General features: G+C 38.3%; 1 protein-coding gene across 6 annotated transcripts in view; it reads left to right on the top strand.

The window, feature by feature from the left end:
• Positions 1-21,506, top strand: part of PKHD1L1 (PKHD1 like 1) — a 152,263-nt gene that overhangs the window by 120,332 nt on the left and 10,425 nt on the right. For all 6 annotated transcript variants that reach the window (XM_085021056.1, XM_085021058.1, XM_085021057.1 and 3 more), the window contains 10 exons: positions 4,112-4,260; positions 4,338-4,460; positions 5,003-5,114; positions 5,195-5,311; positions 7,952-8,117; positions 11,279-11,511; positions 11,705-11,872; positions 14,959-15,116; positions 17,472-17,607; positions 20,610-20,957. In XM_085021056.1, the coding sequence (XP_084877182.1) occupies positions 4,112-4,260; positions 4,338-4,460; positions 5,003-5,114; positions 5,195-5,311; positions 7,952-8,117; positions 11,279-11,511; positions 11,705-11,872; positions 14,959-15,116; positions 17,472-17,607; positions 20,610-20,957 (1,710 nt within the window). The remainder of the gene's footprint in view (positions 1-4,111; positions 4,261-4,337; positions 4,461-5,002; positions 5,115-5,194; positions 5,312-7,951; positions 8,118-11,278; positions 11,512-11,704; positions 11,873-14,958; positions 15,117-17,471; positions 17,608-20,609; positions 20,958-21,506) is intronic.

The raw sequence follows: 21,506 nt of genomic DNA, 5'->3' as shown, positions 1-21,506 counted from the left end.
CTCAATGTGTTTGCACGCCTGATCCCACAGGACATGAGCTCTTCCTAGACAGGGAGTGTCTTTATACTATCCTGTGTCTGTGGAGGTGGGTAAGAAGGAAAGAGAGAATCAGAGGGATAACCAGGGAGACAGTGAGTCAGGAAGTATAAGGGAGGAAAAAAGGAGGTAAAGTAGAGGACGGGGACAGTTGGATCCGATGGACTTGGAAAGACATGATAAAAGTGAAAGAGAGTAATCTTGGCAAGAGGAGTGAGTGAAAATAGACAAAAAGGGGATCAGCAGAGGGATGGGGGAGGACAGAATAGGACAAGGAGTGTTGACTAAGAATATCAAGGGAACAAAAGAAGGATAGATCCTTTAAAATAAGGTGGTGGTTTTTTCGGTCTTTATGTTTTTTTAGGACCACACCCACAGCATGTGGAGGTTCCCAGGCTAGGGTCAAATCGGAGCTGTAGCTGCCCGCCTACGCCAGAGCCACAGCAACACAGCATCCGAGCTGCATCTGCGACCTACACCACAGCTCACGGCAATGCTGCATCCTTAACCCACTGAGCAAGGCCAGGGACCGAACCCTCAACCTCATGGTTACTAGTTGGGTTTGTTAACCACTGAGCCTTGATGGGAACTCCAAAATAAGGCTTTTAAGGTAACTGTTTTCCATGTTTATAATCCAAAAACTCTAACAGCAACTTCAGTTCTTGATTTGGCCCGTATTGGAATAGTGAGTACCTTATCCAATCACCACTTTTGTAAAAGCAACTTCTAAGCACAGAGCTACATGCCTGTAGGGAAATGCCACTATTTCTTGCTTCTGCTTCAAAGCAATACGTGCTCACTATTCACATGGTAAAGCCTGCAAGGGTGAAAAAAAAAAAAAAAAAAACAGAAACAATCTAAGGACACGAAGAGAGGGATCTCAGATACATTTCTATCATATTAGTAAAAATCAAGAATTAACTGAACAATTGTTTTCTTGGCAAGGCTGTAGGGAAATAAGAACACATATTCATCGCTGGTTGAAAGACAAAATGATAAAACCCCTACAAGGAAGAATCTGGCAATAGCTACCAAAATTATAGAGGCATGTACCTGTGATTCAGCATTTCCACTTCCTGTAATCTAACAGTTCCCTCTACAGCAGTTAAAGATTTGTGAACAAGGTTATTCATCACAACATTGTCTGAACTAGTGGAAAACTGAAAGCTACTCCGTCCAGTAACTGTGGGCTAGTTAGAGAAGGCCAAACATTGGCACACCAGGCCCCTCTAAAAAAAGAAAGAAAAAGATGCATATCTATGTATTGATATGGAGAAATCACCAGGCTATGCAAAAGTGATAAGTGGAGGTTGCAGTGTAGTATTTATAGTACTCTTTTGTGTATAGTATGTTTTGTGGAAGGAAAAGAAAGGGGAGAAAAGAATATGTATTGTATATGTGTTTACAAAGATGCTGAAAGTGTAAAAACAAAAAGTTAGCAAAGGTAAGTAGAAGCAGGGTGACTGGTCACTTATTACTGTATAACTTTTTATAACCTCTTGATTTTTCAACCAGATAAATTAATTATCACTGGAAAAGTAAAAGAGTAATAGACCTGCAGGCTTTACATCTTGAGAAACTTAGCTAAAGGAAATGGAATTTTCTCTGAAAAAATGAATAGCCCTTCTACAGTTCACTTTTTAAATCTCTGTACTTTTTTTTTAAGATTCTTTGAATAAGCATTTTTCTGTAAATTTAAAAATTATTGAACTTCAGCCAGTTTTATTCTTGTGCAAAATACATTTTGCCACAGATTTAACTGATTCTTTGATGTATACTCTTTTTAAGTATTTTAGCTCCCAACAGCTTAAAGTGGCTTTTACTGGACTTAACATTGTAAAATATGTAATTTCTCCACAACTTCTTTGAAGTGTTGTTGTGGTTTTTGGGTTTCGGTTTTGTTTGTTTGTTTTTAAGGGCCACTCCTGTAGCATATGGAAGTTTCCAGGCTAGGCATCTAATCAGCTATAGCTGCCAGCCTACATTACGGCCACAGCAATGTGGGATCTGAGCTACGTCTGCAACCTATGCCACAGCTCACAGCAACACCGGATCCTTAATCCATTGAGTGAGGCCAGGGATCGAACCCACATCCTCAGGAATACTAGTTGGGTTTGTAACCCACTGAGCCACAATGGGAACTCCTGGTTTTTGTTTTAAATCAAAATATGACCTGTGAATATGAATATTTACTCATATGTATAAGGCGATGTAATGCATTTTTCACTGACTATACTGATCTTTGTAAATAATCAGGAGTGTTTATAAGGCAGTTTTGGATTGATAGCAGTTGAAATGTGAGACCTCGCAGAGGAATTGAGGGTTTAAGTTCCTGGAATGGGACATCAGTGTACACATTTCATCTCCCAGACCACTGAGAGGCTAAGATGCTGGAAAGAGAAATCTGACATATGGGCCCAAAGGTGGAGCCCTGCTCCTCCATGGAGCTACATTTTTTTTTTTTTTTTTTTTTTTTTTTGTCTTTTTGACATTTCTTGGGCCGCTCCTGCGGCATATGGGGGCTCCCAGGCTAGGGGTCTAATTGGAGCTGTAGCTGCCAGCCTACGCCAGAGCCACAGCAACATGGGATCCAAGCCGCGTCTGCGACCTATACCACAGCTCACGGCAATGCCGGATCGTTAACCCACTGAGCAAGGGCAGGGATCGAACCCACAACCTCATGGTTCCTAGTCGGATTCGTTAACCACTGTGCCACGACGGGAACTCTGGAGCTACATTTTTTTGAAACCAAGGTATAGATATGTGAAAAATTTCTTAGGGAGGAAACAAAATAGCAACCAGACAGATCAACTGACCACGAATAAAACATCAATCTCAAAGGACTAGGAAGGAAAGGAAAACCAGTAGAAGATGGAAGAAGTCAGATCCTGGGGGACCTGGATGAGAGCTAGTACAAAGCAAAATTTAGGAGACAATGCTGCTCTTTACAAGGACTCCTCAAATGTATGCATGGTTGGGAGGGAGCTTTTAAGGGTATTGATCTGGTTTGAACACAAGTAAACCTTCATTAAAATCCACTTTATCCTGTACATTAATAACGGGTATAACTTCCACTTATTGAGGCACTTTATGTGGGTTATTTCATTTCACTTTGAAACAATCCTGAATTAGGCATTAAAACTTTTTATGTATGAGGAAACTGAGGTTATAAAATGCTAAACATTTTTCCCAAGATCATGCATACATTAATTCAAGAAATATTTAAAGAGTACTCACCTCTGCATTACCTTCTAGGCTGTAGGAATATGGTGGTGAAGGAGCTATGCAGAGCTTCTTCTCTCATGAAGCTTACATTCTAAGAGGAGAGAGGAGATGAATAATTCCCATAAGTAGTAATTAAATATCAAAGTGAAAATTTTTTATTGCTCTGTATAATGACTGAGGTGCTACTTTGAATCAGATAGTCAGAGAAGGCCTTCTAAGGAAGTAACACTTAACTTGAAAATGGAGTAAACTACCCAGTACTCTGTGATAATCTATGTGGGAAAAGAATCTGAAAGAAAATGAGTGTGTGTACATGTATAACTAAATCACTTTGTTGTACAGCAGAAATTATCACAACATTGTAAATCAACTATACTTCAATAAAAATTTAAAAAAGAAAAAAAAAGCATTATGTAAGCAAAAAAAAAAAAAAAAAAAAAAAAAAAGGGGAGGGTGAAGAGAAGGAACCAGTAACATTTATAGGCAGTAAGACATATATATCATCATTGTGATTTTCAAATTTAGCCTTATTTGAATCCAAACTTCATGATCTCTCTGAAGAAATTCGTATTTAATCAGATGTAATATGTTAAGGGTCTAAAACTAAATCAAACTGTTGCAAATGAGTATACAGTTATTTGGAATAACAGTGAAGAGACAAATTAGCTAAGAGAAATGCTGGAGTAAACCATAAGTAGCTGAGCCATGCAAATATTCGATCACCTTGTTAAAATTTGCATCAGAATTACATATTTAGCTTTCACAAGAACTTCCTCTTTAACGAGTACTGCTTATAACTCTATGACTTAATTCATAATATTAATTCTCTGGTTCTATATTTCCCTCAAAGGTCAGTCTAATTCCCTGGGAAAGTGGTTTGACAATGAGGTCCATGGAGGTTTATATGGTATCTACATGAACCAAGATGGCCTTCCTGGATGTTCTCTTATACAGGGATTTACCATTTGGGCATGCTGGGATTATGGAATTTATTTCCAGGTAAATGGATCAAAAAATATTTTTTATTTTTTCATAATAGTATTTTGTGCTGTGTAACCTACAAGTTGTTATTACAGACCACAGAGAGTGTGCGTGTCGAAAATGTGACTCTGGTTGACAATGGAATGGCCATTTCTTCAATGATTTACATGCCACCTGCTATATCTCACAAAATTTCCAGTAAAACAGTGCAAATTAAGGTAAGAATTGAATGCCGCCACACAAAAGAGAAAGAGCAGCTCTGAGAAGGGTAAAATTATTGAATACGAATGATTTTCTTGACTTCTTTGCCCTGCTAATCCATACCTCCTGCCTTCACTCTCATTTCTTTCTTCAGGAAGCTTTCTATCCTTCCCTCTCCTTCCTCCGTCGCTTATCACCTGCTAATCTTGCCACAATTAAATTTTCACTCTCTCTCTGAAGTCTTTCCTGAACCAGATTAGATAGTTTTGACACTCTCTCCTCTTTTTAGTCTTTCTGTTCCCTGGACATATTTCTATCATGGAAACATAACATATCATTATATGTAATTATTTACATTCCTGTCTTCTGCCTCCCACTGTGAGTGTCATCCACTTGAGGCAGAAATCACATCTTTTTCATCTTGATTTAATGAAGTGTCCATTTCTCGAAGTTATATAGGTTATGTTTTGCTACTGTGGGATTCAGCATATTCATTATTATGTTTCCTTTTAAGAAACGTTATTATTAAAGCTATACTGTTTGAACTTTCTTTTACTAGAACTCATTAATTGTTGGAAGTAGCCCTAAATTTAATTGCTCTGATGTCCTGACTAATGATGATCCCAATATTGAACTTTCTGCTGCCCATCGAAGTTCTAGACCTCCATCAGGTGAACATTTTAGAACTTTAATTTGGGGGTTCACATGGGTGCATATGAAAATTTCATTAACTTTCTTATTTTTGTAAAAGGTGGGAGAGGTGGGATTTGCTGGCCTACCTTTGCTTCAGGGCATAACATGGCACCGCGGAAACCCCATGCAGGGATCATGAGTTACCGTGCCATCAGTGGCCTCTTGGACATCTCAGGCAAGTTTAAACATAGTCTTTGAAGGTCTTCTCAATTAAGTTCTATAAAGAATATGTACAGTATAACTAATAATGTTTCATTGTTAGTTTAAAAATAATTATTTAGGAGTTCCCATCATGGCTCTGTGGTTATCGTGGAACCCAGCTAGCACCCATGAGGACACAGGTTTGATGCCTGGCCTCACTCAGTGGGTTAAGGATCCAACGTGGCCCTGAGCTGTGGTGTAGGTCACAGACGCGGCTCGGATCCCATTGCTGTGGCTGTGGCATGGGCCAGAGGCTACAGCTCCAATTCAACCCCTATGGGAAACTCCATATGCCACAGGTGTGGCTCTAAAAAAAAAAAAAAAAAGACCACAAATAAAAATGATTTAAATTAATCTGCTCAGTATGACAAGCAAATAAATTGGACATTAGAGTCAGTTTGAAGAATGGTTCTCTGGCAAATTCTGTATATATTTTAAAGAATTGAGGAGTTCCCCTCATGGCCCAACAGTTAACAAACCCAGCTAGTATCCACAAGGACACGGGTTCGATCCCTGGCCTCACTCAGTGGGTTAAGGATCCAGCATTGCCATGAGCTGTGGTGTAGGTCACAGACACAGCCTGGATCCCACATTGCTGTGTCTGTGGCATAGGCCTGCAGCTACAGCTGTGATTCTACCCGTAGCCTGGGAACTTCCATATTCCTCAGGTGTGGCCTTAAAAAAAAAAGACAAAAAATAAATAAAAATAAAAATAAAAGAATTGACATTTAATTTTCCTTCTCGAACCACAGTAAAAACACTGGTATAGGGATTTAATATTAATTAGTTTCTCTAATTGTAAAGCCCCTTTATCTAATTAGGGCTACATTTCATTAGAACCTCTTAATGAATGAAGAAATTTTAGTTCACAGAACTTAAACGTTTTGCCAAACTCCTGCAGCTATTGGCAGAACTAGGGTTAGAATCAAGATCGTCACTTGACTTAAAATACACTATTTTTTCACTGAACCAGGCTGCCCTCTTAAAAATGTAAATTAATTATATACAAATTCATATAGTGAACATAGCAAGTATTTTCACTTCACCCATTAAATACACTGAGCCATTCCCTAATTCAGTTTAGCAAGTCTCCCATTCATCGGAGTATTAACCAGCGTCTCCTCAAAAAAAAAGTAGTACAATAAATTAGATATCTAAGGCTTTTTTTCTTTTTTTTCCCTTTTCTGTTTCTTTTTTTCTTTTTTTGGCTGCCCCAGGGCATATGGAGTTCCTGGGCCAGAGATCAGATCTGAGCAGCCTATGCTGCAACCTATGCTGCAGTTGTGCCACCACAGCAGCCTTTAACCCATTGTGCTGGGGCTCAAACCTGCATCTTGGTGTGGCAGGAATGCCTCTGATTCCCTTGTACCAGGAACTCCAGTCATCTAAGTTTTGACCTATTACTTTTCGTAACTTTAATTCTCAGAAATGGAAACAAATTATCATCATTTTCAGTGTTACTTGTCATAATGATACCCTTGACAAAAATTATTGAACATGCTGCATTGGTTTAGAGCCAATAAAGAGGGTCTGCACAGAGTATGAACAGCATCTGTATTTTCTTGATACTCATCTACAGGCTCATATTTGTAGTATAGAATATTTTCTTAGGAGAAAATGAAATAATAAAGAGTAGTACATAGCACATAACTAATTTAGAATTTGGGGAGTCGCTTTTTGCTCTTTTCAGTTTTGAGTCATTGGATTTTAAGTACAAGGGAGAGGTTTTTGGTTTTTTATGGCTGCACCCACAGCATATGGAAGTTCTCAGGCCAGGGATTGAATGTCAGCTGCACCTGCCACGTACACCTCAGCTATGGCAACTTTGGATCCTTTAACCCACTGTGCTGGGCCTGGGATCAAACCCGAGCCAGTGCAGTCCAGTTCTTAACCCACTGCACCATGGTGGGAACTCCGAGATTGTTTTTTGATTCCATCAGTTTTATCTTTTGTCCACACAATACATGCAATAAGGCAAAGAGAGCAATAATGTTTCAGTTAGCCTTTGCTGCACAACATGGCAATCCCCAAATTCAGAGCCTCTAAACAACCCTTTATTAGCTCATGATTCTGTGACTGACAATTTGGGCTTTGTCCAACTGAACAATAATATTATCTGCGATTATTCACTGAGCTGCCATCACTTTACAAGATGTCTAGGGGTTGTTGGTCTAGGATAGTCTCACTTCTGTCTGGTAGTGGGTGCTGGCCATTGTCTGGGATAATGAGAAGGACTGAGCCACATATCTCCCAGGCTTATTCACATGCCAGTAATCACAGAATTCCCTAAGACCACCAAGAGAGAGCAGGCACTAAATGCAAGTGTGTTTCAGATCTGTTTATTCCATACTTGCTCTTGGCCCATTGTCCAAACCAAACTGCAGAGAAAATATGCCAAGCCTAGGGAAAACATGGGAGCAGACTACTCAGTGGCATTGGTTTAGGGAGGCAACAATCTACTACAAATAGTGAGAGACATATCTACTGCATAAGGTAAGAGCTCCATGGTTAAGGGACTGTTAAATGATGTGTTGGGTGGAGTATACATGAAATGAAACTGATTTTACCACTTTCTCTATAGAAAATAATTATGTTGCTATTGTTTATATTTTAGGTTCAACATTTGTTGGATTTAAAAACGTTTGCTCGGGTGAAACAAATGTGATATTCATTACTAACCCGTTAAATGAGGATTTACAGCATCCAATTCATGTGAAGAACATACAGCTGGTGGACACTACTGAACAATCAAAAATATTTATTCATAGGCCTGATGTAAGGTAAAATCTAGGAAAACTCAGTTTGTTCTTTCCTGTCGTCACAATTTACCATTATTTCCTCCCCTGCCATAGATCTGAGAAAGTTGCTATATTTAAAATAACTGGAGTTCCCATCATGGCTCAGAGGGTTAAGAACCTGACTAGTGTCCAAGAAGATGTGGGTTCCCTGGTCTCACTTAGTGGGTTAAGGCTCTGGCGTTGCCGTGAGCTATAGTGTAGGGTATCAGACACGGCCCCGGTCCCACGTTGCTGTGGCTGTGGCATAGACCAGCAGCTGCAGCTTCAATTTGACCCCTAGCTTGGGAACTTCCGTATGCCACAGATGTGGCCCTAAAAAGAAAAATAAAATAAAACAAAGTAACAGTTCATGTCTATAAAATTTTAATTGGCATTATGCAAGTTATGACTATTTAATATATCTGTGTCTTTAGCTAAGTTGAACAAGCTAGGCCTTAATATATGTATTTTCTCATGGTTTTTCCCCAGGTATCCATAAATAACACCATCATTAAACATAAAAGATAGAGACCGGGCCAGAAGTGTATCTGCACATTAATATCTCTCCATTTATAGTCATTATGAATGAAAGTCATCTCTTTTATTTCTTCCCTTTTCCTTACCTCTTTTGTTTCCTTTTGTTTCCCAAATATCTTATTATATGCACCCCAACATGTACTTGGAAATTAAATGGGAGTCAGTTCAATCATTGTGACTGAGAATATGCAGAAACTTAGAATGATTTTTCAATCACAAAGGTTAGTTGGTGTCAAACTGTTTCTAGCAGCTGAACCACTTAGATTCTAAGTCTTGAAAGAATATAGCCAACAACTGCTACTCTTCATAAAAGGTGCAGACCAGGAATTTAGATATAAGACAATATTGGAGGAAAGATAGAGCTCTTTGACCATTTTCACTATAGAGAGAAGATAAGAAATAATGGTGATTAGATAGCATTTCTTCAGAGAAATGCAGTGTTTCATAAATAGTTTGATTTCATCTGATCTTATCTTGATGACAACCCCACACATCTTCATTTAATCATTGTAGAACTGAAGTGATTTTTGGCTCAATAGAGTCTTCCCCCTCTAGAAAGCTACTAGCTCCTATTTAGTTATCGTTGTATCTTTCAGATTTAATGTCTAATTTTAATATCTAGGTTATGAAGAAAATGTTATATCTTAATATATGTCTGAGTTCTGTGCTTTTATTGAGATGCTGTTGGCATTCCCAGATCCCTTTTACTAGGTAGCTCACCCAGTCCCCAAACACTCTAAATGTTGGTCAGTTGTAACCTACATTTGCCCGCTTTTCCAGAAGATTGCTCTTAGCCAAATAGGAATAGCTGTGAGAAGCTAAAACACTCCCTATTACTGCCTTCTTGTGGGCCACAAGAAAGGACTACACAGGAGTGCAAAATACCAGCCCCCTTGTCTCAAGATGGGAACAGCTCTGCGTGCAGTTCCTAATCAGAGGTTCTCCTGGGATCAGATTGAAGCTAGTCCACAGACCATGGTCATCTCCCTTTTCTTCCCATACCCTATATGGCTTCTCTCCTTCCCTTTTGAGAGGACCCCCTTGATAACTCACTTGAACAAAAATCCACATCTCAGGCTCTGTTTCTTTGGAACCTGAAGTAAGACATAACCCTAAGCCATAGTAATGTAAGGATGCCACTGGGCACTCTATTTCCAGACTTTCTCACAAAAACACTGCACCAGAGTTCCTGCTGTGGTGCAGCAGGTTAGGATTCAGCATTGTCTCTGTAGCTATACAGGCATGGGTCACAGCTGTGGCTCAGATTCAGTCCCTGGCCTGGGAACTTCCATATGCCGTGGGTGTGGGGAAAAAAACCTGCACATACTTGAACACAAAGAACGTAAGATGTACAAAAATATTTATTCAGATCGTCTCCAAAAATAATACAGTAAGCGATAATTTATAGCTTCGCAACTTTTTTTAATTTTTTTTTTATTTTTTGCTTTTTAGGGCCAAATGTTTGGCATATGGAGGTTCCCAGGCTAGAGGTCGAATCAGAGCTGTAGCCACTGGCCACAGCCACAGCCATAGCAACTCCAGATCTGAGCCACGTCTGCAACCCACACCACAGCTCAGGGCAACACTGGATCCTTAACCCACTGAATGAGGCCAGGGATCGAACCTACATCCTCATGGATACTAGTTAGATTCGTTTCCACTGAGCCACAACAAGAACTCCTTCACGACTTTCCTAACAAAAACCTCAGATCTACTAGGTGATAGTTTGTTGCTATACCTCTGGAATAAATCATATTTCCCCATGGTATATATCATATAATGTAAGTATATTGTACCCTGCATATAGTGTACAGTGTTTAGTACATTGCAAATTAAGCAGCCATTTTCTTATTATAACCAATAACAGGCAACACTCCAGGTGACTCAGGAAGAAGATGCAATACTGTCTCTGATTGAACTGCATGATGAGTTTATAATATTTTATCTCTTTTAGTTTGGGTATGTATAGAATGGTTATTAAAATATATAGCACAAAAATCATAATTAAAGTATACATTTGTATAACCACAGGCAAGAGTCCATAAGAACATATACTAATATGCAATTGGTGGTGAGCCTAAGAGCTTAGGACAAAAAGGTGAATGGGACTGAACTTACATTAAGTATTGAGATTATTTTATACAAGCAGGAAATACCTTTATAATTTTTAAAGACTCATGAAAGAAGGAGGAGGAAGGGAAAAATATAGACTTTCCTGCCAACACAACGATTTTGTATGTCTGCACAACTGAGTAATTTACCTGTTCTTTAGGGCAATATTAGGATATTTTGAACAATGCACAAATATGAAATCTATCATTCAACAAAATATGGAACAGCAAAATGGAATTCTAATTTTATTTCCCACAGGTGTAAATTGTCCTTTTGAAATGTTAATTAATTCATAATAATAGACCAAATCAAGACAATGGAAAAAAACAGGCCTTATTACAATGCTAATTACATATGCTACTAGGTCCCATTTTGAATCCTTTCTGAAATGATTCTATTAACCAGTTCTTTTTTTGATACTCTTTTATCAAATATGCAAGTATATTCAGATGCTCTCTAGAAATAAGGGGATATGCTAAATCTAAGTAATCATGCATTTCACCTTTTTTCCACAGTAAGGTGAATCCATCTGATTGTGTAGACATGGTTTGTGATGCCAAAAGGAAATCTTTGCTTAGAGATATGGATGGCTCCTTTCTGGGGAATTCTGGTGCAGTGATACCTGAAGCAGAATATGAATGGAATGGAAATAGCCAGTTTGGAATTGGAGACTATAGAATTCCTAAGGTGATGCTCACATTCCCAAATGGAAGTAGAATTCCTGTCACTGAGAAAGCACCTTATAAAGGTTTGTTGGATCTTATTCTGTTAATCCTCATGTTCATGAAACAATATACAACTTTTATTTTTAATGATTGACGTACTCATAACAACTTACATTTTCTGCTTAGTAATCTTATATACAACAAGCAAAGAGAGTATGTGAATGCTTTTGTAAGGAGATTCTGTTGCATTTCTAAATGTGTATCCTGTGTTTCTAGGGATCATTAGAAATTCAACCTGTGAATACATTCCAGAATGGCAAAGCTATCGGTGCTTTGGGATGGACTATGCAATGATGGTTATTGAAAGCTTGGATTCTGACACAGAAACTCGCAGACTCTCACCTGTGGCTATAGTTGGCGGTGGTTATGTCGATCTCATTAATGGTAGGTACTCAATGTAAACAAACTAGAGTTACTCAGCATTCACTATCTATTACCTTGATGGACATATCTCATAAATTATCTGTCATATATAACTGGCAGACATCAAGATTTCCTTGTCTACTGTGTGTAAGAAAGATCTTTTTGCAGAAGAGAGGCTCTTCAGCAGCCCTCACGTTAGAAAGCCAGGACAGGTACTCAAAACTCTTAGAAGAAGAGGGGGGAAGTTCCCATTGTGGCTCAGCAGTAACGAACCCTACTAGTATCCATGAGGATATGGGTTCTGCCCTTAGCCTCGCTCAGTGGGTTGAAGATCTAGCAATGCCGTGAGCTGTAGTGTAGGTCGCAGACGCGGCTCGGATCTGATGTTGCCATGGCCATGGCGTAGGCTGGCAGCTGTACATCCCAACCTTCAGTAATCCTTCTAACACTTTCATAATTTTTGCCATGCTGCTATCATTTACATTATCTTTAAGTTACATTCTCATTAAATTGACAGTCTCTCTCTCTCTTTTTTTTTTTTTTTTTTTTTTTTTTTTGGTTTTTTGTCTTTTCAGGGCCGCACCTGTGACATACAGAGGTTCCCAGGCTAGGGGTCTAATTGCAGCTATAGCTGCCAGCCTACTCCACTGCCACAGCAACACCAGATCCGAGCCGTGTCTGCAACCTATACCACAGCTCACAGCAACGCCAGATCCTCAACCCACTGAACAAGGCCATGGATTGAACCTGCCACCTCATGGTTCCTAGTTAGATTTGTTTCCGCTGCGCCACAATGGGAACTCCAACAGTCACTTTTAAAATTTAAATTTATTTAAAGGAGAAATGTCATATCACTATTGTAAATGGAAAACTTGTATTGCGTTTCAGAAAATGTAAACATAAATAGAATTGAATCTTTCTCCACCACATAAAACAGAACAATTCAAAAACATGTTCATTATTCACTGACTTATCTGAAATTCTTTCCAAATCTGTATGTTTTATAAGAGCTGAAAGGTAGCATTTGAAATTGGGTTGATTTGGGGTTGATTTATGGAGGTTCCTGGGCTAGGGGTTGAATCGGAGCTGTAGCCGCTGGCCTACTCCAGAGCTACAGCAATGCAAGATCCGAGCTGCGTCTGCGACCCACACCACAGCTCACAGCAATGCTGGATCCTTAACCCACTGAGCAAGGCCAGGGATTGAACCCACAACCTTATGGTTCATAGATTTGTTAAACACTGTGCTATGACGGTAACTCTAAAATCATGTAATTTTGAGACACTCCTGATTTAGCCCATTCTGTTCTCTTTAGCAAACTGAAAAATAATGAACTTGTAGGGTATTGGCTATTTTGGGAATCTCTGAATATTTTAGTACATGTCGTGACCTTGTCAGGATACATAGACCTAGGTGGGAAAAAAATCTCCAAGATAAAAATTGTATATATCACTAAGGTGTCCCTTTAAATTTTAGTACACAATTTTATTTATTTTTAAAATATGGCTTTTGTCACTCTAAGTTTTTCATTTTATTTGTAGAAATTTCTATTCTGAAAACCCACAAGGAAAGGTTTATTTAAAAGTAGGATATATGTCTTTGTAGAACAGATGATAACTCACAGACATTGAAAAACTTACAGTCTCCGGAGAAGACAGTTTGGTGGGGTGGGGGGATGTGCTTGGGCTGTGGGATGGAAATCCTGTGAAATCAGATTGTTATGATCATTATACAACTACAGATGTGATAAATTCATCTGAGTAATAAAAAAAAGAAAGAAAAAAGAAGTAGGATATATGGAGTTCCCGTCATGTCTCAGTGGTTAACAAATCCAACTAGGAACCAGAAGACTGTGGGTTCGATCCCTGGCCTTGCTCAGTGGGTTAAGGATCCAGCATTGCTGTGAGCTGTGGTGTAGGTCACAGACGCAGCTCAGATTCTGCATTGCTGAATCTCTGGCGTAGGCCAGTGGCTACAGCTCTGATTAGACCCCTAGCCTGGAAACCTCCATATGCCGCTGGTGTGGCCCTAGAAAAGGCAAAAAGACAAAATAAATAAATAAATAAATAAAATAAAAATTAAAAGTAATATATATGTCTTGGATGCTAAGGGATAGGTTATGCTCTCCTTGAGCTTTAAGAGTTTATATTGGCTTAAAATTCAGTTGATGTTGAACTGTAAATATTGATGATATTTCTAAGCAAGCTAGGAAACTGAGCAAAACTAATGAATAAATACATCAAGAAAATTCATCATTCCATATCTCACTCACTGCTTATGTATTTGTGATCCCAGTCAACCTAAAACTATGAAATCTGAAGTGAAACAGAGAAGTTTGCTACAGCAGTTACGTTACATGTGTTCTGTTCTGGAAATGTCTGGATTCAGATGAAAAGTGTCCACTTTCTATTGGCATGTTATTTCTCAGATTGCTTTGATTCACTAATGATGTGGACTCTGCAGTAGTACCTATGATCATGGTCTTTAACAATAATTTATTAAAATAGCAGTGGAGGAAAGTCGAAAGCAAGAAAAAAAAAAACCTTGAGTTTATTGAATTTGCAAATTAGAGAACAAATGAGTGAGTGAAAGAAACAATAGATCAATGGTTCAGATATACAAATATTCATGTTTTCTAGGTACAGGCTCTATTTTTAAGAAATTAATTCTGTGATAGCATATTTCTCAGCAAGGAATCTGAGATATTTGGTTCCCCAACCAAATTCACATTTGATAGATCAGAAAAAGTGTCAAGCATTTTCATCCTCACCATCTGGCCTGGACTCAAATATGATTATTAAAGTAAAGATACATGTAAATCTGCTGTTTCCTTCCATGACCGTCCAGTACAAATCCCCAACACAATTTATCCTTCTGTCCTTGGGCAATCTAAACGTAAGGATAGTAGAGAGGGAATTGCTTCCCTGCCTTCCTCTTATGTTAAAGTTTGAGAAAATAGCTTACATCACTAAATAGATGCGTGGATAGATAATAGCTATAAATTCTGAGCTTGACCACTGCAGTTTATTTTAATACAATTGCTCTTCAGGCTTTGCATTGATACTATTCCTGATACAAAATATGAACTTTCATTTCTGTGGATGTAGGCCCACAGGATCATGGCTGGTGTGCTGGGTACACATGCCAGAGAAGACTGTCCTTGTTTCACAGTATCGTGGCCTTGGGCAAATCCTATGAGGTTTACTTCACTGGCACCAGTCCTCAGAACCTTCGACTGATGTTGCTTAATGTTGACCATAACAAGGTAAGGCAAGGTGGAAATAATTTCTTAATAGTTATTGGTGTTATTTGCATGTATTTCTATCTGATAAGAACTTTATGTCTTTCCCTGTCCTCTGGAACATCATCAGCCTTACAACTCATTTCCAAGGACCAGTAGAGTATTACTAAAGACACTGCTAGTCTAGACAGTTGTCCTCAGTCTGAGTTCCAAACACCTCTCTGCCGTATGCACTTGCTTATGCTGCTCCATCTGAAGGGCAACAGTGATTTCTAGGATTTGTGTGCTTAGCAAGAAAACTTGAACTTTTACATAAAAATAGTGTGCAACTAAGGTCAGTCACTTGGAAAGATTCCGTAGTGGCTCATTAGTAACAAACCTGACTAGTATCTATGAGGATGAGGGTTTGATCCCTGGCCTCACTCAGTGGGTTAAGGATCTGATGTCACCCTGAGCTGTAGTGTAGATTGCAGTCACAGCTCAGATCCTGTGTTGCTGTGGCTGTGGTGTAGGTCAGTAGCTGTAGCTCTGATGTGACTCCTAGCCTGGGAACTTCTATATGCTGCAGGTGTGCCCCTAAAAAGCAAATAAATAAATAAATAAAATCAGTCACTTGGAATTACATGTTCATTCTTCCATGCTGCTATTATATATACGTCAGAAATACACCTTTGGAAATTACTTCAGAGATCATAGCACATTATCTAATATGCCTTCAGTATGTCAGTTGTTTGTTATAAACTGAATTTATCTGGGATAATTACATGTATATATGCTGTGTCAGTGGGAAAAGAGTATGGGGTTAAACAGAAGTCTTATAATGTAGATTTTCTTTTCCAAGAGTATGAGACTTGAGAGTTCCAGAGAATTAGGAGCATGAAGAAAGGACACAGATAAGTTAAAGCAGAAAGACGAGTAAGGAAAAGAGACACCTGCCCCTTCTCGGGTGATAGTAATTCTCTTTTCAGTTGCTCAAGATAAAAACCTTAGAATCATTCTTGATTCCTGTCTTTCTCTCATATTTCTCATCCAGTCCATCTGCAAATCCTGTTGGTCTTCCTTCAAAATATCCAGAATCTGACCACTTCTCACCTCTAGCCACCATCCAGTTTGGGCCATCATTATCTCTGACCTGGATTAAGACAGTTGCCTTCCAACTCCTCCTCCTGCTCTGCCTTTGCCCCCTCTTGTCTGTTCTTACCTGAGTAACCACTGAGATGCCTTCAATGCATAAGTCAGATGAGGCCACTCCTGTGCCCCGGGCCCTATTTATACAAGAGCCGGAGTCCTCATCATGGCCTACAAGGCTCTGTGAGAGTCTCCCCATCCCTTTACTCTCTGACTTCTCCTCTTCCAACCACACCAGACATGCTACTCACCTGATGAGTCTGCCTGGAACATTCTACCCTGAGTGGCTGACTCCCCCACTTCCTCCCCTACCATCTCCTGAGTAGACCTGTCCTTGTCCCCCCTCCCTGCTCGGCTCGCCCTATTGCTCATACTTGCATCTACCTTTTCTTTTTTTCCATAGCACTTATTACCTTCTAACATACTTCACGTTTTAATTTTTATTATTTATTGCCTTTCCTCATTCAAGAAGGTAAGCTCAAATAGGGTGCAGACTCTGAGAGTTCCTAGAATTATACCTAAATCACAGAGGCACTCAATGTTTGAATGAAAGAGAATATTTTTAATTTTAAAAATAAAAAATGATAACCACAAAATAATGTAACTGTTAATATTCTGAGCCTCTGTAAACAATCTCAAAAGAAGATCCAAACTATCTATAGCTCATTAGATTCCTTATAAATTCTTCCCCATCCTCGTGAAACCAATCTCCTTATTTTAAGATTGTATCTTATAGCATGAAACGTGGGGAATGAACATGAGGACATGAAAAATGACCAAAATTGAATCAGGATAGTTCTTTTGACTGATTTTTATTTTAGTCTTACTATCAAACTTTTCTCAGAAGTATTTTTTTCAAACTAAGTACCTAACTTTGTGTGATTGCATTGTACAGAGCAATGCTAACTCTGTCTTTCCCTGGAGTTGAAAGCCCTTTTGGAAGATTGTTATCTTCTAAAGGAACCTATTCTTTAACTTAGAGATTGTGCTCTAATATTTTTTTCTTACATTGAATTCTTTTTTTTTTTTTTACTGAGAATCATTAAGAGTTAAGCTGTAACATCTGTGTGAATGGTTGACTATAAATCTCTTTTTAAAACTTAGCTCAATATTTATCCTAAATCCATAAAACTTAGTTTTCATATTTTACAGAAGGCATGTATAGTTGAAGGATATTTTTAAAGTGCTAAATTCTAAATGCTCTGTTTCACAGTTCTCTTAAGAAACAAAAATATTGTTTATTTTTAATAGGCCGTTCTGGTAGGAATTTTTTTCCCCACACTTCAGCGTTTGGATGTCTATGTGAAGAATGCATTGGTCTGCCCCCAGAATACAGTATGGAACTCCCAACAGAAACACTGTGAACTTAATAGACATCTGAATACAGGTATTTCCTCAGAACAATACAGCATACATTGTATGTTGTTTAATTATGTATAAAATTCTTTGTAATGTTTCATTATTAATATCTTTAGTTCCTTAGCCCTTGAAATAATGCAAGAGAAAATAAAATCTTGCCCCTGGTCCACCAGACTCTAAAATGTGTTCATTTATAAATGTGTCCTGAAAGATCACTCCCGATGGAAGTCTTATCTATCTGCACACGTGCAGATGAAAGTTTGTGTGTACGATGGTTATTCCTCTGCCCCCGAGAACATTTCCATTCTACATATTTAGTTCAATTCTTTGTACAGAAGAGATTTTTAGAATTTTTACCCTATCTTTGCTTTACTTCTGTTTCATAGAAGTCAGAACCTGAATTCATTGGCAGTCACCAGAAGTATTGCCCAGAAAGCTAACATAACATCAGTTGAGCACAATGACATAAATATGATAAAGTAAACTCTGAATTTAAAGGAAGTAAATGGAAGAAGCTAAACTTAATCATTTACCAGTATTTGCAAAACCATGATTTATCTCTGCTCATTGAAGTCTCTTTGTTAAACAGGATACTAATTAGGTCAATCCATTCTATTCCACATGCACTACTTATCATCATTTCTAGCTGTGCCCCGAGGTGGCTAACAATTATATAAGTATGTGCAAGCCAGACAGTAGAGTATGAGCAAGTGGGTAATCCATATTCATTACTATCTATGAGAAAGTACTTCTGCTCATAACATGAATAGCTAATATTACCAGAGACATTACTGTGTGTCAGGCACTGTTCTAAGCGCTTTGTCTATAATAACTAGTTCTTACTATATCCTAATGATAACCCTATGAGATAGGCACAGTTGAGTAAACTGAGACACAAGGGCGTGAAGTAATTTTTCAAGCTTCCTGTCTTAGTTCAGGCTGTCATAACAAAATGCCATAAACTAGGTGGCTTAAAAACAGGAATTTATTTTTTCACTGCTCTAGAGGCAACTAGTATGAGGTCAGGGTACCATATGGTCCACTTCTGGCGAGAGTGCTCCTCCTGGCTTGCAGATGGCTGACCTCAGAGAGAGAGAGAGAGAGATCTCTGGTGGCTCATCTTATAAATGCATCAACTCATCATGAAGTCTTCACCCTCTTGACTTCATCTAAACCTAATTACTTACAAAGGCCCCATCTCCAAATACCATCATGCTGGGGGTTATGGCTGCAACATATGAATTGGGGGGTGGCGGGAGGCAATTCAGCCCAGAGCAATAGCAAAGCTGGTAGGAGAGGGCAAGGTACTGAAAGAGAGAGTCTAGCACTAGAACCCACATACTTGACTATTAGGCTAACATTGCCCTCTTACAAGCTAAGAGAGTTGGTATTATTCTTATACACAAATGATTGCACATTTTTACAGCTGAATTTTCATAAATTTAAACTTTTTTTAAACAACAGTTTTAGTACTAAGTGCTCTGTCATTCAAGTCAAGAAAATAGAAACTGTCTCAACAGGCAGAATTTAATATAAGGATCCATTTTAAACAGGACTGCAAAACAATAGCACCACTGCCCTTTTAGAATTTTTTTTTCTGAAATAGCATTGCTTTAGATAAAAATTTTCAGATAAAATTTTGCTTTGATTTTAGAATGGAAAATAATACTTTGGGGTGTTTTTTTGTTTGTTTGTTTTTTTGTTTGCTTTTTAGGCCTGCACTCATAGCATATGGAAGTTCCCAGGCTAGGGGTCAAACCAGAGCCACAGCTGATGGTCTACACCACAGCCACAGCAACACTGGATCCTTAACGCACTGAGCAAGGCCAGGGATCGAACCTGCAACTTCATGGTTACTAGTCTGATTCGTTTTCACTGTGCCACAGTGGGAACTTCCTACCTTTGTATTTTGAATCTATATATATATCTTTTTAGATTACCCAAAATGTTTATCATTATCTATGTCTCTGCTTTCTTCATCACTGTGAAGACATGAGAAAGTAACTTAGGATATGTGGTGTACCTGCCTTTAATGGTAGCTTGAGAGCAGCTGCAGTTTACAGTACGAAAGCACATTCCTCTGATTCACAGAATGGTTAAACCAAATTGCATCTAGAACTAGTAGATAGTAAAGAAATACATAGTAATAATGAAATAGCTTTTTAATGCCGTTGCTGTGAATGTCTATTACATTAATAAGAAATACCTTCTTTCTAAGAGTCTAATATCTTTTTTTTAGTAAGCCTCACTATGAAATGTAAAAAGCTACATGTCTCATTCAAGTATTATTATACAGTTAGTCTTTGTCTGGGCTCAGTGTGTGATGGTAAATCTATTACTTCTTGGATATTGTTGATGCTCTGCCATTAAATCATATATTCCTTATATCTATATCTATGTATCTATCTATATATCTAGATATATATATCAATCACTTCTACAAAATTCAGTGCCCTAGTAAAATTTGTTTTACATTTATGAATGATTTTTCAGCTGAAATGGTAAACCCTTTTTTTTGGTGTAAGATCCTTCTGAGATATTTTAATATATATTTCATTTGTATTACATTCTTTTGTCCTTAGTAAAAATAGAAGCACTGAATTGTAAATTTTCCTTAAGAGTTGATATATAACACTGCATATGCTAGGTGGCTATTAAATTTACATTTTTAAATTACCAAATGCCTTTAGTCAAGGCTTTAAAATTCTGAAAATGTAAATAAGTTACAAGTACAACATAGGCTCCTGGCTCATGATTAGATTTTATTTTTCATTTGTACATGTCTGTAGCTAATCATTTTTTAAAATAAAGTTAATATGTCATGATTATTGATGGTATTTTTAAAAAGTTGACTTTATTTTTGCATGTCAGTTCTATTATAAGTGTTTTTGTTTTTAGTATGCACACTTTCCTATGAAAGAATGGTAACATTGAACTTTTTCAGAATTTCCTCAATTTAAACAAATAGTGCATCGTAATTATGATAACATAAATAATTTAACTGTGAAATTTTGTTTTTTTCATTCATAGAGAAATTCCTTCCTAACCTGAATTCCACTGCCCTTGGTGAAAACTACTTTGATAGAACCTACCAGATGCTTTACCTTTTGGTTAAAGGAACTGTACCTGTTGAAATCCACACCACTGCAGTCATATTTGTCTCTTTCCAATTACCTGCAGTGACAGAAGATGACTTTTATAGCTCTCATAATCTTGTTAGAAATCTTGCCTTGTTCCTAAAGATACCGAGTGACAAAATCCGCATCAGCAAAGTGATGCGAGGGGAGAGTCTGCGGAGGAAGAGATCCACCACGGAACTCACAGTTGAACTGGAGATCGGAGATCCTCCCCCTCGGTTCATAAGCAATAACACTGCAGGTAATGAAGAAAGGACATTTGAGAGAGTAATGTAATGACCAAACCCACACCCATAAATAATCCTATCAAGGCTTGGTAAGCCAGGCCTCAGGAAATCCCATTAACCCCACATCCTGAAAGTATAAGGGCCTAGAGACCCTTTTCCCTGCTCCATTCCTGTAGTCCCAAACTTTGTTGCATTACGAAGGAACTTCAACCTCTGTTTTGTCGGTGTAGCAATTAATTAATCCAAGAAAAGGATTCGACATAAAAGATACAAGAAATGACCTAAGGAGGTGACTTTATAGCTAAGAAAGGGGGTGGTCAATGAAAAGTGGGCAGTAAGAATGCTGGAGGCTAAGCAAATCGTTGGCGAGAGTTTGGTGCATTTGAAGAACTGGAAAGGGTCCATCCAGTAGGTCTGAAGCAGAAGGAGCCAGGAAGGAAAAGCTGCTGGAGACATGGTTGAGAGGTAGGCAGGTGATCAGTCATGGAAACCAAAAGAAGTTCTCCTCTTTGTAAGCCAAGCGCAGGGCATGGACATTTTCCTAAGGGATGTAAAAGACCCAT

This window comes from Sus scrofa, chromosome 4 (genome assembly GCF_054392235.1).
Source record: "Sus scrofa isolate SSC_HxYL_T2T_F1_AM1 chromosome 4, Sscrofa_HxYL_maternal_Yorkshire_Landrace_v2.0, whole genome shotgun sequence".
Taxonomy (NCBI): domain Eukaryota; kingdom Metazoa; phylum Chordata; class Mammalia; order Artiodactyla; family Suidae; genus Sus; species Sus scrofa.
This window is presented reverse-complemented; position numbering and strand designations above follow the sequence as displayed.